The 27,177-nt window shown below is 49.1% G+C and overlaps 2 protein-coding genes across 5 annotated transcripts; one reads left to right on the top strand and one right to left on the bottom strand.

The window, feature by feature from the left end:
* The first annotated feature begins 202 nt into the window (after window positions 1-202).
* Window positions 203-26,732, top strand: GAS2L2 (growth arrest specific 2 like 2). 4 transcript variants are annotated; one of them, XM_050929637.1, is made up of 10 exons: window positions 203-244; window positions 6,834-6,882; window positions 7,766-8,075; window positions 14,859-14,975; window positions 15,059-15,435; window positions 18,172-18,410; window positions 19,241-19,348; window positions 21,617-21,713; window positions 22,666-22,966; window positions 23,911-26,732. In XM_050929637.1, the coding sequence occupies exons 5-10, from the start codon at window positions 15,078-15,080 to the stop codon at window positions 25,928-25,930; spliced, it is 3,123 nt and encodes a 1,040-aa protein (XP_050785594.1). In that variant the 5' UTR covers window positions 203-244; window positions 6,834-6,882; window positions 7,766-8,075; window positions 14,859-14,975; window positions 15,059-15,077; the 3' UTR covers window positions 25,931-26,732. The 4 variants fall into 4 exon arrangements, with proteins under 4 accessions (XP_050785594.1, XP_050785595.1, XP_050785593.1 ...); XM_050929638.1 differs by lacking the exons at window positions 6,834-6,882; window positions 7,766-8,075 and having other exon boundaries at window positions 207-240; XM_050929636.1 differs by lacking the exons at window positions 203-244; window positions 6,834-6,882; window positions 7,766-8,075 and adding an exon at window positions 14,362-14,546.
* C19H17orf50 (chromosome 19 C17orf50 homolog) lies at window positions 7,525-11,267 on the bottom strand. Its single transcript, XM_050929646.1, is given in 3 exon segments — window positions 7,525-7,592; window positions 8,379-8,587; window positions 11,029-11,267. Coding segments are annotated over 3 exon segments (510 nt in total). The 3' UTR covers window positions 7,525-7,530.
* Window positions 26,733-27,177: the final 445 nt, after the last annotated feature.

Raw genomic sequence — 27,177 nt, 5'->3', positions numbered from 1 at the left:
TCAGAAAGGATGGCAGCTCCCTGGACTTCAGGGAAATCGGACGTGGAATTGCTAATGAACGGGCATGTTCCTGGAGGCGGCACAGAAGCGCCTCATTTGATGAAGGACAAAGAGGATCTCACGCAGTGTTGGAATTAGGCCAAAGCTTGAACTATAGTTTGCTAATAGTTACATTCCCCGTCGCAGAGCACCCTCCTTATCTAAGTGACTGAACTCACCAACGCACCCCAATCCCATGAGGTTGGTGGGTATCACTTGGCGCATTCTACAAACGGGGAAACAAGAGCACCCAAAGGTAATGGGGCCTGACCAAGGCCACGCAGCAAGTCCGTGGCAGAACCGGGAGTAGAACCAAAACCCAAGCCCTGCGCTAACGACTGAACAATGTGGCCTCTTCTCCGGTCGTGGGAGGTGCTTCGCGTGGCCGGAGACAAGATGTTGATGGTAAAGGGTGCTGACTGCAGCCCCAGTCAGAGGTGAGCCTGCCCCTTGCTGTATGTTTCAGGAGTTCTGATGATTTATTTGTATTATCTTAGCACCTGGGAGCCTCCATCATGGACCACAACCCCTTTGTGCAAGGCGCTGTACAAATGCAAGGCACTGCCAGGCTCTTAACCGCTTCTATAAGGGCTGACACTTGGAGGAGGGGGGGGTCGTTTGTGAAGGGGTTTTTCCTAGAACTAGATCTGTGACTGTATCTATGACCCTGTGCTCAGGCTCTGCCATTCACCTCCATGCAGGTCCCGCTGTCTAGTGAGAAACGTGCTTATCCTTTTCCATAGATGGGCTCCAATTGCGTTAATGCAGGAGGTCCAATGAGTAGAACTCGCTGTTTCTCACCTGTCACTTGCTTTTACAGCCTGGACCAATTCCTTTGCCAGGGCGCGCTTCAGGGTGTTGGAATTCGAGCAAGATGGTGCTAGATAAACATCCAGGGTCAAGGCTGAATCGGATCTCACTAGCTGCTGAGCTATATAAGATCTTCTCTACATGGGGAAAATGTTTCAGAGCATGTTCTTCCACTATAACTAAAGCAGAATAACCACAGCCAAAGGGTTCTGCCACATGCTTTGGTGATGCTGGTTTAAGGCACTTCCCTGTGAATCAGGCATCCACAAAGCACTGTGCTTTTCCAGATAACCATAAGAGTGGCCACACTGGGTCAGAACAAAGGTCCATCTAGCCCAGTGTCCTGTCTTCCGACAGTGGCCAATGCCAGGTGCCCCAGAGGGAATAAACAGAGCAGGGAATCATCAAGTGATCTATTCCATTGCCCTTTCCCAGCTTCTGGCAAACAGAGGCTAGGGACACCATCCCTGCCCATCCTGGCTAATAGCTATTGATGGACCTATTCTCCATGAATTTATCTAGTTCTTTTTTGAACCCTGTTATAGTCTTGGCCTTCACAACATCCTGTGGCAAGGAGTTCCACAGGCTGACTGGGTGTTGTGTGGAAAAATACTTCCTCTCGTTGGTTTTAAACCTGCTGCCTATTAATTTCATTTGGTGACCCCTAGTTCTTGTGTTATGAGACGGAGTAAATAACACTTCCTTATTTACTTTCTCCACACCAGTCATGATTTTCTAGACCTCTGTCATATCCCCCCTGTAGTCGTCTCTTTTCCAAGCTGAAAAGTCTCGGTCTTATTAATCTCTCCTCATACAGAAGCTGTTCCATACCCCTAATCATTTTTGTTGCCCTTTTCTGAACCTTTTCCAATTCCAATATAATTTTTTTGAGCTGGGGCAACCACATCTGCACGCAATATTCAAGATGTGGGTGTATCATGGATTTATACAGAGGCAACATGATATTTTCTGTTTTATTATCTATCCCTTTCTTAATGATTCCCAACATTGTTAACTTTTTTGACAGCCGCTGCACATTGAGTGGATGTTTTCAGAGAACTATCCACAATGACTCCCAGACCTCTTTCTTGCGTGGTAACAGCTAATTTAGACCCCATCATTTTATATGTATAGTTGGGATTATGTTTTCCAATGTGCATTACTTTGCACTTATCAACATTGAATTTCATCTACCATTTTGTTGCCCAGTCACCCAGTTTTGTGAGATCCTTTTGTAGCTCTTCGCAGTCTGCTTGGGACTTAACTATCTTGAGTAGTTTTGTATCATCTGCAAATTTTGCCACCTCACTGTTTACCCTTTTTCCAGATTATTTATGAATATGTTGAATAGGACTGGGCCCGGTTACAGACCAGACCGCTTTCTGGGAAGGCATCCCATGGTGCAATGGTCAGTCATCAGGCTTAGTGCATTCTGGGATTGTTCTCATGGCAGCACGTTGTTTGCAGCTATACACATCCTTATTTGTAAAATCATCTCAAGAACAAGCATTGTGAAATGCCCCGAACAGTTGCTGAGGAATTAAGAGATTGCTGGGGGATGTGGGGGGGGGGGGCTCTAATTCAGAGTATGTGACTCTGATGAAAGCAGGGTTTCTGGCAGTGCAGGATGAGCCACAAAAGACACAGCTGAGCTGTTTGGTCAGAATATGTTAAATCCCATTTTTCTACTCAGTGTCACAATAACTTCCTGGAGCTTAAAATGGAAATCTCTTCCCGAGCTGAAATATTTTTTCTCCATTGCATGTAATGATTTGTTGTTGTATGGTTATGCAAGAGTGCTGGGTTACACACCCTGCTTTGTTATCGTAGGGTTGCTCAGAAGCGCTGGGCTGCATGCTGACTGGTTTGTTATTGCTGGAGTGCAGGGCAGCACACGTTGATTTGTTATTGTAGGGCTACGCAAAAGCAGCAGGCTGGTTTGTTATTGTAGGGTTGATCCTGAGCAGTAAGTGGATCACGTGAGCTGGGGAAGCAGAAATGGAACGAGGAGGATTCTCCAACGAAGTCCAAGAAGTAGTAGGGAAAATAGAAGGAGCTGCTTCTCCTGACCTCCCTTCTGGGACAGGCCAGAACAAATAGACCCAGGGCACGGGCTAATTAGCACTGCCCCAGCTGTCTATGCTGAGATCCTCCCATCTTAGCTTCTTGGGCTGGGTGTGATGGAGTTCCTACTTCATGTAATACGGCAAGGTCCAAGCCACGAGGCAGCCCTGTCTCAGATCCCGTTTTACAATGGGTCTTTTCTCCTCTGCGACCTTGCTTCTCAGAGTATGCCAGGCATGCAGCATTCCTAAGCCTGCGGGAATATTTGAGATTCTTGGGCCACTTGGACCTCCTTCCGCAATGTGGTGTTGGCCGGCAGAGTTCAATTCTGTGTCAAGTCACAAACTCCTTGCGCGCTTGCTCTTGGGGGCGGGGTTACACTGATGCAGCCAAAATATGCGAGGCTAAATCTCTGGCCCATAAAATGTCCATTCTCTCTCTCTCTCTCTCTCTCTCTCTGGAGGTTTTGAACAAATGATCCAAACTAGACGCTGTAATCCTGCAAGCCTTTGTTACAGGGAAGGAAAGCAAGTGTCTGGGGAACTATTCATGTTCTGGTGTTGCCAACTTTCACAATTAATGGTGTTCTCCTGGAGCCATGTCTTTTATAGAAAAAGGTCAGAAGAAATTAAAAGAAATTAAGTGTCTAGTCCTTGTGATGGCAGAGAAAAGCTTAAAGAGATGAAGCAAGTGCATCCTAGAGGCTCAAACACCAGAAGGCAAACAAAGAGACAAAGGCCAGAAAGGAGGGGCTGGAGGGGGTTTCAGTTTGGAGCTGGCTGGGGACGAGGGGTGAGTGCAGATGGGGTTGTCTGGCTCGCTGGGCCCCAGAATGGACCCGGCTGAGGGGTCCAGTTCTCTGTACCTACAAGCTCCGTGTTCCTGTCATAGACTCTAGGACTCTAGGACTGGAAGGGACCTCGAGAGGTCATCAAGTCCAGTCCCCTGCCCTCATGGCAGGACCAAATACTGTCTAGACCATCCCTAATAGACATTTCTCTAACCTACTCTTAAATATCTCCAGAGATGGAGATTCCACAATCTCCCTAGGCAATCTATTCCAGTGTTTAACTACCCTGACAGTTAGGAACTTTTTCCTAATGTCCAACCTAAATCTCCCTTGCTGCAGTTTAAGCCCATTGCTTCTTGTTCTATCCTTAGAGGCTAAGGTGAACAAGTTTTCTCCCTCCTCCTGATGACACCCTTTTAGATACCTGAAAACTGCTATCATGTCCCCTCTCAGTCTTCTCTTTTCCAAACTAAATAAACCCAATTCTTTCAGCCTTCCTTCATAGGTCATGTTCTCAAGACCTTTAATCATTCTTGTTGCTCTTCTCTGGACCCTCTCCAATTTCTCCACATCTTTCTTGAAATGCGGTGCCCAGAACTGGACACAATACTCCAGCTGAGGCCTAACCAGTGCAGAGTAGAGCGGAAGAATGACTTCTTGTGTCTTTTTACAACATACCTGTTAATGCATCCCAGAATCACGTTTGCTTTTTTTGCAACAGTATCACACTGTTGACTCATATTTAGCTTGTGGCCCACTATGACCCCTATATCTCTTTCTGCCATACTCCTTCCTAGACAGTCTCTTCCCATTCTGTATGTGTGAAACTGATTGTTCCTTCCTAAGTGGAGCACTTTGCATTTGTCTTTATTGAACTTCATCCAGTTTACCTCAGACCATTTCTCCAATTTGTCCAGATCATTTTGAATTTTGACCCTGTCCTCCAAAGCAGTTGCAATCCCTCCCAGTTTGGTATCGTCTGCAAACTTAATAAGCGTCCTTTCTATGCCAACATCTAAGTTGTTGATGAAGATATTGAACAGAGCCGGTCCCAAAACAGACCCCTGCGCAACCCCACTTGTTATACCTTTCCAGCAGGATTGGGAACCATTAATAACTACTCTCTGAGTACGGTTATCCAGCCAGTTATGCACCCACCTTATAGTAGCCCCATCTAAATTGTATTTGCCTAGTTTATTGATAAGGATATCATGCGAGACCATACCAAGTGCCTTACTAAAGTCTAGGTATACCACATCCACCGCTTCTCCCTTATCCACAAGACTCGTTATCCTATCAAAGAAAGCTATCAGATTGGTTTGACACGATTTGTTCTTTACAAATCCATGCTGGCTATTCCCTATCACCTTACCACCTTCCGAGTGTTTGCAGATGATTTCTTTAATTACTTGCTCCATTATCTTCCCTGGCACAGAAGTTAAACTAACTGGTCTGTAGTTTCCTGGGTTGTTTTTATTTCCCTTTTTATATATGGGCATTATATTTGCCCTTTTCCAGTCTTCTGGAATCTCTCCCGTCTCCCATGACTTTACAAAGATAATAGCTAGAGGCTCAGATACCTCCTCTATTAACTCCTTGAGTATTCTAGGATGCATTTCATCAGGCCCTGGTGACTTGCAGGCATCTAACTTTTCTAAGTGATTTTTAACTTGCTCTTTTTTTATTTTATCTTCTAAACCTACCCCCTTCCCATAAGCATTCACTTTGTTAGACATTCCTTCAGACTTCTCAGTGAAGACTGAAACAAAGAAGTCATTAAGCATCTCTGCCATTTCCAAGTTTCCTGTTACTGTTTCTCCCTCCTCACTGAGCAGTGGGCCTAACCTGTCCTTGGTCTTTGTCTTGCTTCTAATGTATTGATAAAAAGTCTTCTTGTTTCCCTTTATTCCCATAGCTAGTTTGAGCTCATTTTGTGCCTTTGCCTTTCTAATCTTGCCCCTGCATTCCTGTGTTGTTTGTGTTGTTTGTCATCTAATAAGCCTCTGTTTTACTGGCTGGCTCAGAGTCACCACTGGCTGTGAAATGGGGGTGCAGGACCCTGTGGCTTCACCAGGACCCCGCCTGGGCAGACTCGCTGTGGGAAACGCATGGAGGGGCACATGCTTAATGCTCCAAGGAGAGACCCAGGAGGTGAAGCTGTGTGAGCATCTTGCCCTGAAGACAGTCTACTCCGAGGGAGAGGAGGCTCCCCAAAGTCCTGACTGGCTTTGTGGGGAGCAGTTCCAGGGCATCGCCTGGGGACTGCGTGACAATTGTTTCAATCCCTGAACACTGACAAAATAGCATCTGTCACAACAAGCACAAGGCCTATGCACTACCCTGTTTTGAGGGCTTAGCTGTGATTTAAGGGGTGTGTAGGCCTTCTCCACGGGCGAATTTCAGCCTCCCTGACCTGCTGATGAGTGGCTCTAATGAAGCTCCCCTCTCCAAGTCAGGGTGCTTCTATGCAAAGAATGTTCTGAAATCTTCCGCCAATGATCTGTCAGCAGTGCAGTGCTACCTGTGTTAGCAACGGTGGCCGAGCTATTGCCTGCCAGCACTGGTGTCAGCACTGTCTGGAACACCAACAGGCAACAAAGGCTATGCTCCCCTCCCTGCTAGCCCTGGGAGAGCTTGCATCAGCACTAGACTCATGGTGGGAGAATTTCAGCAGCTTCCCCGTATAGACATGACCCATGCTGGTGGCCGGTCAGTGGAAACGGGACTGATGAGGGGGAATTATCAGCGAGTGGCAGTTGAAGAGGTGACAATCACAGAAGACAGGCATGATCAAGCCCTGGAGCGAGATCCAAAGTCCACTGCAGCCAATGGAAAGACGCTTGTTCGGCTCCAAAGCTCTTTTCCATTCCCAGCGCTGACTGTGCAGGATGTCTATATCTCCGGCCACTGTCAAATGCCTTCCTCCGCCAACAGACTCTACCATAGCCTCTTGCAACCCATTACTCTTAGGTGTAGCCCTTTTTATCACCCTAACTAATCCTTCTGCATCCTTGGGATTTTTTTAACATGCTTCCCGTCCAGGGACTGTCTCTGTCTCTGGTTGGAAAGTGCCAGTCACTTTTTTGGGTTGCTAATGCAATCTGTATAACACCCTTATTTTTATGTGTAGCACTCAGATGCCAGCATGGAAGAGGAGACGGTGGAGATATTGGTCTGAGGTGTGTAAGAAACCTTCTGTATTGTTTTTCTCTTCCATTGGTGGGGGGCGGGGGCGGGCAAGGGGAGAGCTGGTTGGGAAATGTTTGGGTTTGTTGGGAGAGTTTTTGGGTGGAAATTTTTGCCCTTTATTTTATTTTATTTAATTTTTGACAAAAAGCCCCACACTGAAAAAATTCTCAATTTTTGGCAACCAAACCCCATAAACTTTTGGCTGAAAATGCTGCAAACCAAACTTTTTTTTTTTTTTTTACCATAGCCTGTAGAAATTAAAAATAAATAAATTGTTGGTTGGCCCCAAGTGTTCAGATTTTCATGTTTGCAGTGACACACCAAATTGTTTTGAGTAAAAACAGACGCTTTCTTCAGAAATTTTTGTTTAATTGAAAACCCGCCATTTTCCATGAAGGAAAAAGTCCCAATGGCTAATTTTCAACCAGTCCTATTGGAAAGTCTCTTGTGTGCTGTGGAAATCAGGGAGATGGTTCAGAGAAGAACCATGAGCACACGGGCCAGGTAGAGAAGTCGTCATGCAGGCAGCCCCTCACCTTCTTTTAGGAGCAAGTATACTGATGCCAATGCAGCCTCTGCCTGTCTGTGGTGTCAGGCGATTTATGGGGGAATAAAGGAGAACGATTACAGTCGCCACTTCATTTTCTCTTTATTTCTTCATCTTCTGTTCCCCCTGGAGCGACAGCCAGGTTGATGGAATCTGGAATAAGGGACGATCACACGTTATGATTGCAGAGGGGTGGGGTTGGAAGGGTTTGACAGCCTGAATGATGAATGCTCTGACTTTCAATCACCTCTCGGTGTTTAATTGTCAGTGGTCTAGTGGCCTCTCGCTTTCTCATAATATCCCATCTCCTTTTGCCTCTTCTCTAGACGCTGCTCCCTGCCACAGGGCAGGTGCCAACCCCCAGCCAGCTGCACCAGCTTGGGAATCTACTGTGGCCCTAACCCTGTGCAATGCTGGCATCAGCTGTGTGTCCTCGGTGCTGATGTTACGCCCCATGCAGGCTGAGCTTCCAACCAGCACTGGCGCTGGAGAGGTGGCTAGCGAGGGCTTTACCGTTTGAGGGATGCCATGATTCTGGGAAGAGCTCTACTGCAGGAGGAAGCCAGCCGGCTGGAAGAGTGCAGGGCTCTGGGAGCAGGAAGAGACAGGCTGGTTCGGAGGCAGCCCCAGAGAAGGGTATGCAATTCATACTGAGTTTCTCGGATTCTGCACATGGAGGCTGGCATGGGTTCCACTCCTTAGCAAGAGGAAGGGGAGAATGGGGGCAAAGGGACGGGAAGTGGGGAGTGCAGGAGAGGGGGATCTGCTTTGAGATGGGGGTGAAGGGGAAGCACAAGGATCCTCTGCACAAGGCCCTGACATACCTAAGGCTGGCCCCGCCCGGTGCCATGCCTGTGGCACAAGAGGCAGGTTGGAGCCCATGCACCTGGTGGTTCACAACTGTCAAATCCCAGCCTATCGGCTGTTTGTTGAACCCACCTGCGCTCAGAATGGGGCTGATAAGGCCCGAGCCCCTGCCCACTGGCTCCTCCTTGCCATGGCCCAGGATGCAGTGCTCTATGAAACCCGGGTTGTAGTGCAGCCCCTCACACTTCCTGCAGAACAGGATCTCGCACTCGGAGCATGTGTTGCCTGGGGGCCTCTTCTTGTCCAGCAGGCAACAGATGGGCTCCTGCAGAGAGCTCTTCCTAGGAAGGAAAAGGGAGATGAGAGGAAGTCATCATGGCTTCTGCTCTGTGACAAGTCTCTTTCCCCAGCCCTGTGGGATGACACTGATTATAGCAGCAGACCATGTGTTTCTTGTGTGGCAAGTTTAGGAGACGTCAATTTCAAGGTGATGAAATGACAGGTGTTTAAATGGCTGGCTAGTTTTCAGATGACTAATCACATTCATTATGCAAGCTAAGAAAATAAAACATCAAATCTCCTACTTCAGGGGTGACAGCTGCTGACCTACAAGACTAAGGAAGAAATGTCTCCTTTGGACAGCATGGTACAGATGATCACCTTCCTTTGAAGCAGCCGGTAGTGGACACTTGGGGACAGGGTACTAGATTAGGTGGAGATAGATCAAGTGTCTAATCAATCCAGCAGAAAAGCAGAGCTATCTGGGACAGGGATCTGGCAATTCTCATGTTCCTAGGTTAGGTTTCTGAACCCACATTTTGACCTGCTTGCTAAATTCTTACCCTCTGAACCAAGCTCCTGCTCTGATGTTAAGAAACAGATGCCTTCATAACAAGCCTCGCCAGCCCAACAGCTAACCCTGTCTGCTGATGAAGGAATGCCATTGATAAGCTGGGAAGGAGGTCCTACCCATCCTTTCTCCTCAGGAAGAATTGTGTCTGGAGGGGCATAGGAGTAACTGGGGGACAAACTAGGGGACTGGCTTTGGTACATAGATTCAAAGGCCAAAAGGGGCCATTGTGATCACCTAGTCTGACCTCCTGTATGACACAAGCGAGAGAGCTGCCCGAAATAATTCCTAGAGCAGAGCTTTCAGAAAACCATCCCCTCTCGATTTAAAAATTGTCAGTGATGGAGAATCCACCAGGAGGATCCTTGTTAAATTGTTCCAGTCATAAATTACCCTCACTATCTAGCTTCAACTTCCAGTCATGTCAGACCTTTCTCTGCTACACTGAAGAGCCCACTATTAAATATCAGCTCCCCACGTAGCTACTAATAGACCGGAATCAAGTCTCTCCTTAACTTTCTCTTTGCTATGCTAAATAGATTGAGCTCTTTGAGTCTATCACTGTAGGGCATGTTTGCTCATCCTTTAATCATTCTCATAGCTCTTCTCTGAACCATCTCCAATTTATCAACATCCTTTCTGAATTGTGGCCACCAGAACTGGACACGGTATTCCAGCAGCAGTCGCACCAGTGCCAGTTTGGAATCCAGCTCGGACTTGGTTTTCTGTGCACTGATTCTTTCTGCTGACATTTTGGGAGCCAGAAATGAAGCAGCAGATTCCAGAGGAGATGCACAGATGGTGCTCTCATATGGAGACTTTTCTTTTATTCTTTCTTGATTTGTTGTTTCCTTTAAGATAACTAATTCAGGCTGAAAGTATAGTGTTGCTCTTTATATACATTAGTGCACACATAACACTGGAAGGCTTTAGGGATCAGTATTGAGGTAACTGGAGGTTGCCTGTTTCATCTCTAGGTCACCATTTTCAATCCAGTCCATGCTAGCAGTGATTGAAAGTCATTACCCATGTGATGGTCGTGATATGGTCTAAATGAAATGAGTTATTGCCAGTCTCAGGCCCACTTGTAGTGGATAATTGTCCATAACATGAAAACTATCACCCCGGTATTCCAAAGTAACAACAGTTCGACACCATTTTTCTGCCCAAAATTTCTTTGTCAAAAAATGCAGATTTGGGACAGTCAAAACATTCTATGAATTTGGGTTACATTTGTCAAATTGTTTCAATTAAAAAAAGAAAAGAAAAAAAGGGAGAAAAATTCCCCCCAAATCAAAACATTTTATTTTGACATTTTTGAGCTAGAACAGTTAGATTTTTTTAATGCAAAATGCCTTTTTAAAAACATTTTACTGCAATTTTATTTTTAACAAGTTCTTTTTAAAAAGCCCCAAAATGAAATGAAACTACTTTTTTGGGTTGCCCTAAAACAAACTGGTTTCCAGTGTTTTGGTTCAGCCACTGAACTGAAAAATCAGTTCTTTGCAGAGCTCTAGTTCATCCACATAGAGCTCCCTGTCGTTTCAGAGAACAGGCATTGATAATGCTCTGTCCCAGTGGAGAGGCCAAGGATGGAGTAGGTCACGCAAACAGTTCCTCTAGACCAACCTGGCCACAACTGATGGCCCAGTGTGTGGGATGCTTCCACTGGTTAACTGCACATGAGCTGGAGACAAGAGGGCTTCAGCCTCCAAGGAATTTAGAAATTAGGAAGAAAATGGTGGCAGATTGGAGTGACCTTCCGGGTTCACTAGAGGACTTGGAGGGACACCTCCCATGCTGTCATGCCATTGTAGTAACATCCCCCATACCATAGGTGTGAGGCCCTCACACCTATGGTATGGGGGATGTTACCGCCAGATAGTCGCCCTCTGCAGAGCATGGCCTGCTCCCAGGTTCCCAGTGCCGTACCTGTCTGCCAGCGTGGTCAACCCAGAGAAGAGGGAGAAAGGCGAGAACCAGCCCCAGAACCAGTTCTGCTCTGCATTGTTCAGCTCTTGGACCTGCTCTGTGCTTGATGTCTGAGGAGAAAGGGGGGAGTAGGAGACTATGCTCTCTTTCTCTGTGTCCTCTTCTACCACTTTCAGCTCTTCAGCCTCCTCCTCTGCCATCTCCTTCTCCTCCTCCTCTTCTTTTCTCCACTAAGACATGGTAAGCTATCAAAATGTTGGGGGAGGGGAAAACAGCAGCATAAAATGAAGTTCGGGCCAAGGCTCCTGGTATGTTTATATCCTTTACCTGCTGCTATGACCAGGGACCCTGCTGACCAGCCAAGGCCCTCTCTTGCCTGACTCATGTGATGGTCATTCTCTGGGTTGACCATGTGGCCAAAGGTCTCTGGGCACTTATGTGAAACCACAGAACAAAATTGCCTTTTGCCTCCATAGCACGAGGGGTGCTTTGGCTGGTGGTTGCTGGATCCAGATGCCTTGGGACTGGGCATTACCAGTGAGAAGCCCCCAGCTCTGGACTCAGTTATCTGGTCCCACAGCCTGTTGCCTTCCAAAGCATGATGTGGGGCTCATCTCATCTCTCAAGCTGTAACCAGCTGTGCTAGGCCATAGTTAATGGTGGGTGTGGTTTGGGGAGGGACCTGTTGTGTCTATAAGCTTTGAAGTAAAATCCTTGCAGTGCTCTCTAAGCCATCAAACAAACCACTGTGGGGGAGTTTGTCATTAGCTGATTGGTCTTTGCATAATGTTATGTGGTATTGCCCAGCACCAGGGACAATGCAACAAATCACATTAACACATATGTGTGTGCCACCAAAATCCAGCCACGCTCCACCTCTGCCGCTCAAGCCGTGTGGGTCTGGACTTGGTGGGTCTTATCAGGGCTCCGCCCACCTTGCTCTAGTCTGAGTGAGTGGCATGCCAATCTCAGAATACTGCCTGGAGATGGCCAATCAATGCAGGGAGCAATGAGTGATCAAACCATTGCCTGGAGCCGCCCCCTTCCTTCCAGCAGGGTATGGGAAAGAGGACCACAGGAACTGGCCCTTCTCTCCATGCACGTGGCAATGCCACACTCCCAGAGGGAGCACTGAACTTCGGAATGGTGCAAAATCATGTCTTGCAGCATTTGCCTTGTGTGAATGCAGCTAGAGTGCCGGTAACTATGAGACACCCCAGATAAAGCCTGATACAGTTCAGTCTTTGAAACCAAACTCATGCGGGAACCATCGCTGAGCCCGGGGGCAGTGTGACAGCGTCCTGCATACTGACATCACTGCCAGTGCACAGGTCCAAGAGGAATGGAGCATGGGATTGTATGAGGCATTAAGGGGACCAGCCACAGTGATCCAAGAAGTGCCTTTTAGCCCTGTGCTCCTATGAAATCCATGATGGCTGGAGCCAAGGCAGCCCATGCGTCTGCTGGGTCTGTCCATCTGATCTCCCTGGCATCAAGCAGCCCAGGGAGTCCTCGTTAAGGTAATACACTCCCAGGGGAATATAAAATAGTTTTTCCCAATATTGGGCAGGGTTAGGGAATTAGACGGAATCTATTGCTGGGTTTTAAATAAGATCACAAAAGACCTGCCCTCCTTGTCTGGGCCCTTGTCATATTACACCAGGGTGATGGAGGGGTGGAAGGGACCTCGAGAGGTCACCTAATCTAGCCCCCTATGCTGAGGCAGGATTAAGTATCACAAGCCCCCAGCTGTCCTCCTGCTCACTCAGCTTTAACATTTTTAATTCCTCCTGTAGATTAACTTTCAAGGGATTTCAGGAGAAAGCCTCTTAGCCGAGTCTCACCTGCCAAGGCCTCCCTGCCACTCGCTGCGAAGCCACTGTCAGCTCCCTAGCTGCCAGCCGCTGGGCCGTGGCTCATTGTGACACCTGGGGGTTCTCCAGGCAGGTTCTACACACGGGCCAGTGGAAAGGAGTGCCTTGGTGGGTCATCCCATGCTGTGTCATTGGGCATGAGGGCCCAGCTTTGCAGCAGGTCTAACCCTAAGGGCCTGGCCTTGCTTCTTTTGAAACCAGCGAGAGTGGATTTCAGTGGGAGCAGCAGGCCAAGAATATCTGTCCACCCACCTGTGCATACTCCCAGCTCTCTTTGTCCCTGCTGGGATCCGTTCTACCTCCCATAGCTCCCGCTGAAGAACCTCTCGTTGATATAATCTCTAACCACACCCTACAGCAGCGTTCCCTCCTCTTCTCTGGTTCTGTGACCCCTCTCCCCCTCCCTCCCCCCCTGTGGTGTGACCACATATTTCTTCAGGCCTCAGTCAGGGAAATGTAGTTCATTTACTTGGACGGGCCTCATCAATATATCTGCATCCTCTCCTCAGCTCTTCTCTTTGAATGTCCACTGACACACGCACTCCACAGGAGGGTGGGGTAGCGCTGTCCCCATGTGTTTTGCTGCTGCCCAGGAATCATTCATGTAAACCTCTAGAGAGGTGCCCAGTTTCATCCGGGCACTTAGGAGCTCATTGGTACAGGGCCCAGACTGGTGCAGGGAATGACGTGGGCTGCCACATTTGCAGCATTTCTGTTCAGAGAGGCATAAGGTGTGGCAAGAAGTGGCTGCACTTGGGGTCTGATGGTGACATGGCTACTCTGCCAGCGCAGCCTCACTCTGGGCACATATCCTCAGCTGGTGTGAATGAACCATGGCTCTAGTGGACATGTTTTGATTTACACCCCAGCTGATGCTCTGGCACTCTGGTTTTCATTTTAACCTCAGTTATGGCTATCCACTTGGACTAACTTCAGCAGGGCTGCATGGGTGGAATGGGATTTGTCCTGGTGTGTTTAGCATTTCGAGCAGGAGACTGGGACTCCTGGGGCTCTCCCACTGACTCGCTATATGACCCTGACCAAACCATTTCCCTCTCACAGTGCCTCAGTTTGCCAATCTGTAAAATGGGGAAGATGGGACTGACCTACAGTACTGCATAAAGGGTGTTGGGCAGGGGGGAGGAGGAACTGAGGATCGGTTCATTAATGGTTGTAAAGTGCTTTAAGATCCTTGGAGGAAACATGGCCCAGTGTCCTATGCTATTGCTGAATAGCTGGCCCAAACCAATGCTCCAGACCCAAATGCTCCCAAAGTTTGGGGGAGTTCAGATTTGTATTAAAATCTGGCTTGGGATGATTGTTGCTTAAAAAAAAAAAAAAGAGGAACTAGGCACATTGGTTGGGAAAGCAGGAGCCTACAGGGTTAACAGGGAGTGTTTGTAGCAAGTCTCTGTCACCAAGGAGAAGAGAACAGCACTTGGGGAAAGGAAACAAAACACTGGGCTGTCCAGGAGGGGTGATTTCTCATTTAAATCGACTCCCGCTCCAAGGAACCCCTCGGGGGAAGGAGAGAGGCTTCTGACATTCCCAGGGGGGGTAAGGGGCATGCAGCAGGAGCTCTGGGTGAAGGCAAAACACCCCAGCTCCTTGTTGAAGAAAGAGGGAGAGCGTTCAGTGGGAAAGGTCAGTTCACAGCATAGGAATGTGTGTCCCCTTGCAATGGGGCGAGACTGCAGGCAGGTTCCCCCAGGGGGCTGGGACAGCAAGGGCTCCGTGGGTGCAGGAATGAGGTGTGAGGACAGCACCTTCCGGTGGAGGGCTCGGAGGAGCAGAGCGTCTGCATGTGGGATGGATGGAGGAACTTGCTCTCCCTGAAGGAATGCAATTGCAATGGCTGGGAGATCTTACCCACGACTAGGGGACCAATGGAGCTTTGCCACCGGTGAACTTGCCGCTGCTCAGGAGGGGAGAAATATTGTGACTTTTTCCGTCTAGATCAGGAGTGTCCTTTGCACACTGCAGTTTGGCAAGAGTCGTGGTGATGGGGGGCCCAGGGACAGGCCCGTGAGAACCCTCTTTGGTGACGGAGACGTGGAAACTCACCATATCTGGGTAAGTCTGGAACCAAACCAAGGGTTTGATGGTTCAGTGTCCTGCATGGAAGTCTTCAATGCCCCTTTTCTGTCCCCCTTTAGCCCCGCGTCTCATGGCAAGATGGCTGGGATTCAGGGGGCCACGGTGCAGAGCATCCGGCCCTACAAGTCCAGCGAGCAGTATCTCTACGCCATGAAGGAGGACCTGGCCGAGTGGCTCAAGGAGCTCTATGACTTGGACATCAACGTTGGGTCCCTCCTGGAGGTGCTGGAGACGGGCTCCTTGCTGTGCTACCATGCCAACAACATCACCCACGTGGCCAGAGAGTTCTCCCGGGACTATCCGGGCCTGGCCCACAAGCTCCAGCTGCCCAGATATGGGGTGACTTGTAATGACTCTGCCCAGCCAGGGACCTTCCAGGCCAGGGATAACGTGTCTAACTTCATCCAGTGGTGCAGGAAGGAGATGGATATTAAAGGTAAACAGGATTCTGATCTTTCCCTCCAGTTTCTTTCATTTCTCTTTATTTCCTGCTCCCTCACCCCATTGCAATGCTTTTTCTTCTCATTATTTATTTGTCTTGCTTTGGTGCCTAGGACCAGGCACCAGGACCCCCTTGTGCTGGGCGTTGTGCGTTATTTATTAGGTGTATTAAGGTAGCCTGCAGGAGCCCCAGCCATAGACCAGACCCTGCTGTGCCTGATATGTACAAACACAGAACAAAAAGATGGCTCTTGCCCCCCCAAAAGGTGACAGTCTAATATACTTTGCACTTTCCTAACACCTTCTCACTGAGGATCTCAAAGCACTGGGCAAACATTCACTTAGCCCTGCCACCCCCATCTTTATCCTCGATTTATAGACAGGAAAAACTGGAGGGAAGCCGCTTGCTCAAGGTCACAAAGTGGTCCAGTTAGGGAGGCCCCAGGTGTCCTGACCCATCCTGAGCCTCGATCACAAGAGCTTTCTTCCTCCCTTCTCATTAAACTTCGCCCAAACTGAGTAGCTGTCTGAGACTTCAACTCTGAGATGAATCACAGAATCACAGAATCTCAGGGTTGGAAGGGAGCTCAGGAGGGCATCTAGGCCAACCCCCTGCTCAAAGCAGGACCAACCCCAACTAAATCATCCCAGCCAGGGCTTTGTCAAGCTAGGCCTTAAAAAACCTCTAAGGAAGGAGATTCCACCACCTCCCTAGGGAACCCATTCCAGTGCTTCACCACCCTCCTAGTGAAAGCATCTTAAGGGAGGGCATGTTGTCTAGTATTGTCCTAAGGCACTGGCCTGGATTCTGTTCCTGACTCTGCCACTGAGCAGCCACATGAGCTCGAGCAATTCAGTTAATCTCTTTGGGTTTCACTTCCCCATCTGCAAAGGGGGCTGATATCCTTTGTTTTGCCCACCTTCTTCTGTGTCTTGTCTATTTCGCTTGTCAGTGCCTTGGAGCAGGGCTGGTCTCTCGCTGTGTGTACGTGCAGCACCCAGTGCAAAGGGGCCCCACTCTCAACTGGGACCTCCAGGTGCTACCACACTACAAATAATGAATAACAATAACAACGCATTGGGAGTCGGGACACTTTCCCCACCCCCTAAAAAGAGAATTGCAAATCTGATTTAAAGTTAGCACTGGCAACCCTACAATAACAACAAACTGCAGTAGGGATGGGAGCTGGCAAAGGGACGTAAGAGCGCTGTGTGTCAGAGGCGACCAGTAGGTTGGATTTATTTGCATTGCTCCTTGAACATCATCTTTGGCAGCCTGCGCTAGAGCCCAGTGCAGCAGTGGCCGTGAATGTCTTTAACACAGCACTGCCTTTCTGTAGTTCCTTATTTCCCCTCTGATCGCACTGGCAGCTAGGGTCAGGGAGGGAGGGTGCTCTAGCAGCGTGTGAATCTCTGCCTCATTGACTGGCTGAGGTTGTGCCCACGTGGTGGTTTTAGTTTCTTGGTCAAACTGGCAGCATTTCTGCTGGCTACGGCTGGGGTAATCCAGGCCTTGGTTCTCTTACACAGAACCCGGCCTCTGGTCCTCAGGTCCTTGAACAGCTGAAGTCAGGGGGAGCTCAGATTCTGTTTAACCTTTCCCCAGCCAAAGCAGTGTCTGTGCTCAAGACCTCAATTTATCACATTAGTGTCCACTTCCAGAAAGGAGCTGAGCATGCTAGTGATTCATAGATCAGGAGGCCAGAAGGGACCATTAGATCATTCTAGTCTGACCTCCTGTATAACCCAGGCCAGAGACCTTCTCCCAGTTACTCCTGAGTTGAGCCCAGTGGTTGGTGTTTGGTCCAAGCACCTCTTCCAGAAAGGCCTATTTGGAGATGTCAAGAGATTGAGAATCCACCCCTTCTCTTGGGAGTTAGCGCCTATGGTTAATCACCCTCCCTATTCAAAATTGTGCTTTATTTCTAGCTTGAATTTGTCTGACTACAGCCAATTGTATCTGAAGAAGTGGGTTTTTTACCCACAAAGGTTATGCCCAAATAAATCCGTTGGTCTTTAAGGTGCCACCAGACTCCTTGTTGTTTTTACCAGCCATTGGCTTTTATTCTACTTTTCTCCCTTAGGTGAAATTAAAGACTCAGCATTCTCTCCCCACAGAGATACTTATAACCATGCTTGAGTCACCTCTGGGTCTTCCTTTTGCTACACTAAGCAGAGTGAGGTCCTTCACTCTCCCACTGTAAGGTGGGGCTGAATGCACACTTGCCTGGCATCTCATGAGCAGGATATTTATACCTAAAGAACTCCTGGTGTATGTTCATGCAAGGATACTAACACCTCATATGTACCTACACATTTGCTTGGCATATCAAGAATGTTCCATGCAAGCATCCCTTCACTTGGCCTTTCAGGGCAGGGCACATCCAATATGTGTCCCACCACTTACTGTACCCCCTTAGGCCTGAAGAGGTTAAACACTGAGGGTAAATCTGCACCCATGTCTGCACAGTCAGCTCCCTGGCTCTCACTCATACTGTCTCACCACACCAGGCCTTGCTTAGCTCTTCCTGCGTCAGACAGTCCCTGTTGCAGAGATCTGTGGCCATGTGATTGAACACACATCATTGCATACATGCTGCATCGGTGGGACAATTCACTACCCCTGCCAGAGCAGCGCTGCTGCTCTCACTAGCTCTGCCCTTGTCTCTCATTCCTTCTCTCCATCCTTCCATTCCTTCTTCCCACGTTTTGCTCGTTCGCTGTGCCCCAGAGGTGCTGATGTTTGAGACAGAGGACCTGGTACTGAGGAAGAACGAAAAGAACTTTGTGCTGTGCCTGCTGGAGGTGGCCCGCCGGGCCTCTCGCTTTGGGATGAGTGCTCCCACCCTGATCCAAATGGAGGAGGAGATTGAGGAGGAGATCCGAGAGGAGATGGACCTCCCCCCTGAGGATACCCCACTTCCCAAGCCCCAGAGGAAGCCTTGTGACTTCAAGAATCTGGACCAGATGGTAAGGGAGAGGGGACACTGTAAGGCACAAGCAGGCACTGGAGGTCTGAGTTCTCTGATACTCATTGTTCTGTCCAGATATGAACTTCAGGAAGACATGACTGGGGGCCTATCTCAATGTTGTGGGAGGTCCTCTGTATATGCAGTCTACTTTGGGACCTTTCAGGGAGGAAGATGCTACCTGAATGTGAGAGATTCTTCTTCTCTGCTCAGTGCACCTGGGTATTTAAAATCTGACAGAGTTAGCAGGAGTTCTGCGCCTCTGTTTCCAGCCGGTCAGACTCCCTGGTGGTTAGTGGCACTAACTGGGGTTAGAAGATAATAAGGGTGAAATTACTGAATGGAATAGGGCAAAGGGCACCGGTTTCTTCAGTCATCAGCTGGCCCCAGTTAGAACTCCAAAGGCCCAGATTAGCATGGCTTCAACTTCCTGGATCTCGACATCGAGTGCTAGGTGATCCTGACCTTGTTAGAGGTTCAAGAATGTTCAGTTAATTTCCTCCCTGACCTCTGTTGATTTTTTTTTTTATTTTGTGGTGGCTTCTGTGCTTCCAGTTTCCAAATACAGCCAGGGCCAGAAGCCTGTTTTTCAGGGCCCAATCACAAGAAGACAGCAGCAGAAATCTTTTCATGTGGGATTTCCAGGCTGTTTTTACAGGATCGAGTGGCATTGATGAGATTTGGATAAGCCCTGGCACCCAGTCTCTCTGACGGAGAATAGGCCCAAGGAGCCTAGCACGCCCCTCCCCAAGGCTACAATGGTATCCAGGATGCACAGGGAGTAGCACTTTCCTCATGTTGACCATGAATGGTTTGCCTTGGACTCTGCAGGTCCAGCACCTGGTGAGCCGGTGCACGTGCCCAGTCCAGTTCTCCATGATCAAGGTGTCTGAAGGAAAATACCGTGTAGGCGATTCCAACACACTTATTTTTGTCAGGGTAAGTCCAGGAGGGTGTGCTTTCCAGGCGCTGTTATGTTAGTCTATATAATAATACCAGGAACTTCTAATCTACTCTGGGGGTAGGAGGGGCACCTGCACTGCTGCTACCACCTGGGGCTGGGATGGTGGATCTTTGGGGTGGGACTCACCAAACACAAGCTCTTCACCTCTGGTTCTGCCTGGTCCCATCCCAAAAGATGACATGTGTCAGTATGGCGAGCGAGGCTGTCAGAGTCAGAGTAGCAGCATCGTGACCGTTAGCAAGGCAGAGATTTCATAACATGGTGCGTTAGCACACCGCAAAACGTATTCAGGGAAAGTGGCTGAATGGCAGTGAGGATTAGTAACGGGATCTGCATGTCTTCACCTTAAGAAGGATGGGACAGCTCAGTGGGGACCTAACACTGAAGCCCTCTGATGTCACTCCGTTCCCTAGTGGGACAGGGGACGACGTCTCAAAACTCCACTGCTCCAGCCAGCCTGTTGGTTGGACTGGCTGGGCCATGGAAAGTGAGTTCCCCTTTCTCCCTAGAAGTGCTCTTTCTGGGTCTGAGCTGAATGGGGCTGCGTGAGGGAAGCTCCCCTTGATGCTGTCAGTGCCATACCAGCTGTCCAGTGGATGAGTACAGGGCTCCAATCTCCAGAGCTGTCAGTCTGGTGCCTTTCACCAGCACTGCATTCACTGTAGGGGGAAACATGGGCTGCACGTAGGGTTGTCCCTCCCATCTCCATCCCCCTCTGTATTCTGTTCAGTGGGTATCTTTCAGGTCTCTAAGCCCCTTCATTAACTTCCCTGGCTGATAGCCTTGGTTTGGAAAAGAGAAGACTGAGAGGGGACATGATAGCAGTTTTCAGGTATATAAAAGGGTGTCATAAGGAGGAGGGAGAAAACTTGTTCACCTTAGCCTCTAAGGATAGAACAAGAAGCAATGGGCTTAAACTGCAGCAAGGGAGGTTTAGGTTGGACATTAGGAAAAAGTTCCTAACTGTCAGGGTAGTTAAACACTGGAATAAACTGCCTAGGGAGGTTGTGGAATCTCCATCTCTGGAGATATTTAAGAGTAGATTAGATAGATGTCTATCAGAAATGGTCTAGACAGTATTTGGTCCTGCCATGACAGCAGGGGACTGAATTCCATGACCTCTTGAGGACCCTTCCAGTCCTAGAATCTACAAATCAGTGATTTCAGTGAAAGTCAAGTGCCCTGTAGGTTATGATTGACTGGAGAGGACCCTTGATTTTTCTTCTCTTTGTTGGGGTGGCCACCCATATTAACCCTGAAACCCCTCTCCTGCCGTCAGAGATGCCATCATGGTGTGACCTGCATGTACATCTCTCAATTACCTGAATAATCAGTGGGTCCCTGAGGCATCCTGCTGTAGTAAGACATGGTAGTAGCAAGCTCTGTATTGTGTTGTGTGTGAGAACCTGCATCTTTTCCATGGCAGGAGGCATATGCTACTGTACTCCAGGCTGCAGGTCCTCCACCCCTTCCGGTTCATCTGAGTGTATTCAAATCCCCTTTGGACTACATGATTTTTTTACACATTGGTCACATGTAGCCGGGTAAGAGCGGACATGCAGGTGTGTGCATGCACATGTATGCAACCATATGTGTGGCTAAGTATGCATGCATAGGCAGGCATGTAAACCAAATGTGTGCATGTGTTTGCATGCATATATTGTAGTGTACGAGGTAAACGCTGCTCCTGAGATGGGCTGAGCAATGAAGTCAGTGGAAGACTAGGATATTCTGCACCAATCAGGGTCACTCCATAGCGTTGGGATTTCCAGAAGAGTGTGCACTGGCTGTGCTGTATTAACACAACAGGTGCTGAGCTCTTTGGAAAATCTGGGGCACCAAGCACTGCAAAATCTGGCCCTGATCTCTTTGGAAAACCTGGCCACACATCTGTTTGAGGATGTTATCTCTTAGCTGGCTCACAGAGAATATGAGGTTCTCCATTCATTCAAGGGGTAGAGGCTGTTTTGGAAGACGAAGGTCCTGGGTTCTCTCCCCACCTATGACCATGAAAACCACTGTATTCTGTGGCATCTGGAAGTATTATTATATGCATCACATGTATGTGTGCATGTAACCCTGTGTGCACCCACAGTCATGTGCATGTGAAATACTGTATATACCTCACTGGAATAAAACCAACAGGATGGTGACATCCATCTGTTGAGCTTTCACTCATTTGTAGCCCAGGACGCTGCAGACCCAGGTGAGCCCTTCGTTCATGGGTGCTCTGTTTGTTCCAGATCCTCCGGAATCATGTGATGGTGCGGGTTGGAGGTGGCTGGGACACGCTGGAACATTATCTGGATAAGCATGATCCCTGCCGGTGCACCTCGCTGTGTAAGTCTCCTTGTTCTGCTTCAGTCAGCAGGTTCCATGTGTGCAGCCTTGGAGAGGGCCCTATGGGAGGTGACCCTTTGCCTTGGATGAGGTTCAAATCTGGTGGGTGGGTGTTCCATGCCGTCATCAGGCTACAGGTCCTCAGTAGTAGAAGACTCTGTGGGTCACAGCGAAGAACAGCAAAGAAGCATAGACAGACAGAAGAAGTACATCCAATCTGAACAATTCCCTAGGCTCTCCCATGGTTGCTGTGCTGGGTGGAAAGCAGTTCAGCCTTTATCTATTCTGACAGGGTCACATGAACTTTTTGGTAGGAGTCATTTCTTTCTAGGTTCTTGTAGCAGGAGGCAGATGACTCCTTACAGCATGGAGAAGGCTCCTGGGAAGCCATTTGTCTCACATAGCACCACTAGAGGTCAGGCTAGCACTTCAGACGGGAGAGGGACCTACAACACCTCAGTCCTGCCTAGGGGTGTGTGTAGGAATTGCCCTTTGGGACTATTGTATTTAGGGGGGTGTTTTTTTGTATATTTCACAAGGTTTTAAATGCCTCAGGAAACCAATTATGGCGGCAGAATAATGTGAGATCGGATCTCACTGCATTTCAGCACCTGGATGGTAGAAATGTCATAAGACAATGAGATCTTGCTCTATTCCAGCTGAATAAATTATTTCTGGAGGTTAAAGACCCATGTGAAATTCCTAGGTGTGCCACAGTGCCAACTTTCCATCCATTGTGAGTATTCACAAGGGATTATCACCATGTGGCTTGGAGAGGACTGGCATCAATTCTGGTCTACCCCAGTCTCCATGGTGAGTTAGAACATGCACAGTTGAAGCAGAAGTGGTTGGTAATATCTGGCACTGCTTAGGTCTGGCACACCGGTACAGCTACCCCGAAAGGTTAATCCACCGGCGTGCGGTGACCAGAGATCCCTGAATCTCTTCACAGCTCACAAACAGGCTGTCAAGCTGACAAGCCCTCAAAGGCTGCAGGCAGTACAGGTGCAGCATGAGATCAAGGTCTGCCCGACACCCAGGACGGACAACCCAAAGAAGCCTCAGCCCACCCTGATCGTGAGCAGGTCCCAAAGCCCACTGCCCCCAGTGGAGTGGAGGACCTACACCCCACAGAGCTTCAGCGCCAGCCGGAAGCTTCGTTCATCTGCATCGCCAGAGAGCACCACCAAAAAGGATTCCCGGCTCAGGCCCCCGCGGGAGCAGTCAGAACCCAGGAGGGTCCCTTCGGCCAGGTAATGAAAAGAAGTTTGTGAAAGGCCTTGGGCTTGGTTTCCCGGATGACTCCCACGGATGCTGTGCTGAGCAGTCGGTATAGTCACTGACACAGTCACTGAAGAGGGGCTGGCATTGGACAAAGCTGGAGAATTACACAGTGAATGGTGCATTTTAGTGCTAGCCAGGCCTCTTTTGTGGTGCCTTCCAGGATTCCCAGTCCCCCCGTTGTTCCTGTTTGGTTCCCACCTCAAAGGAGCTGTTTCAAGCTTGAGCATAGTTGGCCATGGCTGCCTTCAGTGCTCATCAGGGTCATCTCAGGATCAGCTGGAGGGAGTCACTTAACTGCTATAGGGTTTCTGCTCAAGTGAGGCCCCAGGACTGGCTTGAGGGTCATTGGCAGTGCTTGTGCGTGCTAGGAACAGCAAAGGGTACTGTAGGTCAGGATTGAGAGGCACTGGCAGAGCTGGAGGACAGGGCCCGGAACTGGAAGAGGTAGAGGGAAGGCTGTTTCCAGATGCGGGTGGTTTATTGGCTGTCTGGGTGATGTCTCCGTGTTGATAGGGTGGGTGGTAGGTCAGGCTAAGGATGTGCTGGCAGAGCTGCCTGTGCTAACTCTGACTTCAGGCAGCACACTCAACCTCTTGCTCTCAGCAGCACCAAAATGTAACTAGCTAAACCCCCATGCCTGTGTTTTTTAGTGGAGTTGATGACATTACAGGGCCCTGTTTTGCTGACTTTGAGCTTGTCAGCACCTCCCAGGGGTGGTGGCTTGCACTGGCCTTTGTGCCAGCTTGTGAGTGCCTCACAAGGCAAATGGTTACAGCTGCTAATGTGGGATGTATACGCCCTCCCACTGCTTGTCAGCACAGAACCAGTTTCACGCCCAAAGCAACGCAGGTACCCGCCTCCCTCGGGCTAGAGGCGACTGACACGCCGATCTGATGCTTTGTCTCTGTTATAGGGCAACAGAGCGGTCTGCTACTCCTTCACGGAGGCAGCTGTTTGCTGAAGAAAGATCTGCTACCCACCAGAACTCCTCCACCGAGAGAGGGAGGGATAAGCTGTGCGTTTCTATGTCCTCCCTGACATCGCAGCTGACTGGAAGCGAGGAGGATGGTTCTGTCGCCTCGGAAGCTCTCCCAGAGCCCCAGAGAGGGCGACAGACTAGTAGAATCCTTGGGATGAATCAGAAGGACCCAGCTAGGTTTGTGCAAGCCAGGTGTACAGAGTCCAGGCCACAGATGACAGTGCCAAAGGACAGGACAGCTCAGCCACCAAGGAGCGCCCAATATGGAGTAAAACCCTTTCCACAGGCTCACAAGCCTCAGGAATCAGGGGTCAAGACCTTTCCTGGGATGGTCCGTTCCTCCAGCCCCATGAAACCCCTTCACCTCTCCCCACAACGGGATTCCAAGGGAGCTGCACAGAGCCAGAACGCTGCTCATGGCTGGGGGGATGCTGGGGTTGGGTGGCCATCCTCCCCAGTCAAACACATAGGCCAGACTCCAAAACAGGAAAGTAGCACTAAGATCCCAGTCAAAACCGGCCCCGCATTCAGCAGGCCCCCAACCCCTGTTCACAGCTACCAGGGGGAGCCCCGCCTCCGAAATGGGTGGAAAGTCCCTGCTGGTGAAATGGCAAAAGCCCCAGCTCTCTCAAAGAGCAAAGTCGTGTCCAGGGCCGAGGCTGACTCTCAGGGGCACAGACAGTGCGATGGGGCAGTCAAGCAAGAGACATTGATGACCAACCTTCCTACTAGCCCAAAAGACAGACTTGGCCAGTCAGCTCCAGCAGGGAAGGACAAGGGTCCAAACACCAGACTGGTGCAGGAGGTAGAGCCAGAAAACACCAAAGACATCAGCAAGAGTGGTGGAGATCCAATAGGCTGCACAGAGGAGAGGGAACGGGTGTATACACCTTTGCCCATCAACCCAGCCCAGGAGCAGGCGCTGTACAGGAGCCTAGAAGATGAGATCTTATCCAACATAAAAGTTCTAGAGGCTGATTCTGATGAAAACCACTGCCTTGAGGGGAACCAGCTGAACGACTTCACTCTGGACTGCAGCACAGCGAGCGTCACCGCTGCCAGTGACATAAGTGGGCTCAGGTCCTCCACTCCCTCCCTGTCTTCCTTTACAAGTGCCAGGCAGACCTTGCCATGTGGTGAGGGTGTGCCTCGGAGTGGTGTCTATGTGCCCAGTGGAAAGGCAAAATGGCATCCGGCTGGATTCCGCTATGGTGATGTGATCGACGAACTCTCCCAGGGGCACAAGACGCTCCTCCCAGTGGACATGGAGAACTGGATCACCAAGATCCCACCCAAGGGGGCTGTGAGGGTTTCCTCTCAGCCAAGTTCGCCTCTGGTGAATGGAAACCAGGTGAAAAAGAAGCTTCTGGAGCCAGAAGGGGCTTTGCTCCAGGAGAACGTGTCCAATGAAACCAAAGGCAACTGGTCAAGGAGGCAGCCATCTCACACAAGCCATGCAGGGTCTGCTGCAGTCAGTAGAAATAGGAAAGCTCCTCAGGCAGCCTCTGATGCCCCCAAGGCATCTATCAATTCTCCAACCTCTGCAGATCACCTTGAAAAGTCCAAACTGCCTCAAGGTAAGCCCAAAAGGTCCCTGAAGAAGCCCGAACGGGTGCCATCCATCTACAAGTTAAAGCTACGCCCCAAAATCCGTCCACGCAGGGACAACAGACCTGAGAAACGACCATCCAAAATCCCCACTCCAGTGACGTATCGACAGGCACAGAAAGCGGCCAGCATCAAAGCCCAGGAGAAGGCCCACAGCTCAAAGCATCAGACCCAGCCAACTCAGGACAGCCTGGATAGCACAAGGCAGAACAGCACAGGAAATGCTGGGTCCGAGGAAGAGGCTTGGCTTTCGGAACACAGTGACTCCCCACAAGCTGGGAAGAAGACAGTCCTAGCAGATACCAAAGTGTGGCTCACAGAAGAAGATGAGGAATCCTGGGTCTGATGTCTTGCCTGCTGGCGTCAATTTTGCCTCCCAGTTGTCAGGGTTTGTAGCTATACAGGGAGTCACATTCTCCTCCAACACCATTGGAGAAACAGGGTTAGAGAGGAGACTCTGGCCCAACAGATGCGAAGCCAGTGAACTGATGAAGTTGAAGTTCTCCCAAGTTCTCAGCTGAGTGGCTCAAAAAAGTGACCTGATCATTTGGGCCAAAGAAATTTGACATTTATTTTGAAGGATGAGAAGGCAGATTTTCAGAAAGGCCTTGACATGACCCTCAAAAACTGCAGGTACAATTTTGTGCTCTCTCCTGGGTTTGAACATGCACTAACACTTCAAAGTGGAAAATTGAGCCTGCAATTTGGCATGAGGCATCTTTTGAAAACTTGGTCCCAAGTCTGGAACTAAGAACAGAACTTAGAACAAAGGGCAGAAACTGCTAACCAAAGAAAAGCTCTATTAGTGTGGTACAACGAAAGCTAATTTTGTTATTTTACCAGCAGATGGAAATGTAAATACTTTTATTGTGAAAGTACTATCAGCAGGGGGAGATGCCAGTGATATGTGCGATCATTTTCTCCTTGCCCCTGAGACCCACCCCAAATCCATTGTAATATTTTTCTTTGACAGATGTACTTCCAAATTCCCATCTCAGTTAATCTGGTGGAATTCCAGGGATGGTGTATTTGTGCAATTGAGAGGAGAATTTGGCCCATAAATTGCAAATACAGAGGCCAATTTAGGCATGCAAAGAGGAGAAAGAGCATGGTCTCATTGTTAGAGCAGGACTATTGGGTTCAAATAATTAAAACAAACAAACAAACAAACAAAAAACCTGTCCGTGCCTCAGTTTCCCCATCTGTAAAATGGGGCCAATAATGCTTACCTCTTAAGGTGCCAAGAATTTTAGTGAATATTTGTAAAGCACTTTGAGATCCTCAGGTGAAAGGCACAAGAGGAAGGCAAAATATTATTATTATTGTCCTAGATCCGTGGGTGAATCTTGTATTGATCCCAGTGGAAATCCCAAGTGCACTTGTAAGGAAGTATAGAGCACTGCTTTTGGAACTGTTCCCCCAAGATTGCGCTACCTTTTATATGCAATGGGCAACATGCCACCCTCATTCTGTTCACAAAATTCTTGTTGAATTCAAAGGGAGTTTGCTAAAACGCTGGAAGTGGCATAGATCATGAATTGTGTCAAAGTCCCTAATCAGACCATTTCCCCCTTTTTTCATGAAGTTACCGAG

The sequence above is a fragment of the Gopherus flavomarginatus genome, chromosome 19 (genome assembly GCF_025201925.1).
Source record: "Gopherus flavomarginatus isolate rGopFla2 chromosome 19, rGopFla2.mat.asm, whole genome shotgun sequence".
Taxonomy (NCBI): domain Eukaryota; kingdom Metazoa; phylum Chordata; order Testudines; family Testudinidae; genus Gopherus; species Gopherus flavomarginatus.
Note: the sequence above shows the minus strand (reverse complement) of the source record. Positions and strands in the feature narration are given on the sequence as shown.

Coding starts and splice junctions, on each gene's coding strand:
- GAS2L2 (XM_050929635.1), top strand. CDS start 15,021: ATGGAAGTCTTCAATGCCCCTTTTCTGTCCCCCTTTAGCCCCGCGTCT. Junction 15,436..18,171: donor GAAGGAGATGGATATTAAAG/GTAAACAGGATT, acceptor GCTGTGCCCCAG/AGGTGCTGATGTTTGAGACA. Junction 18,411..19,240: donor TCAAGAATCTGGACCAGATG/GTAAGGGAGAGG, acceptor TGGACTCTGCAG/GTCCAGCACCTGGTGAGCCG.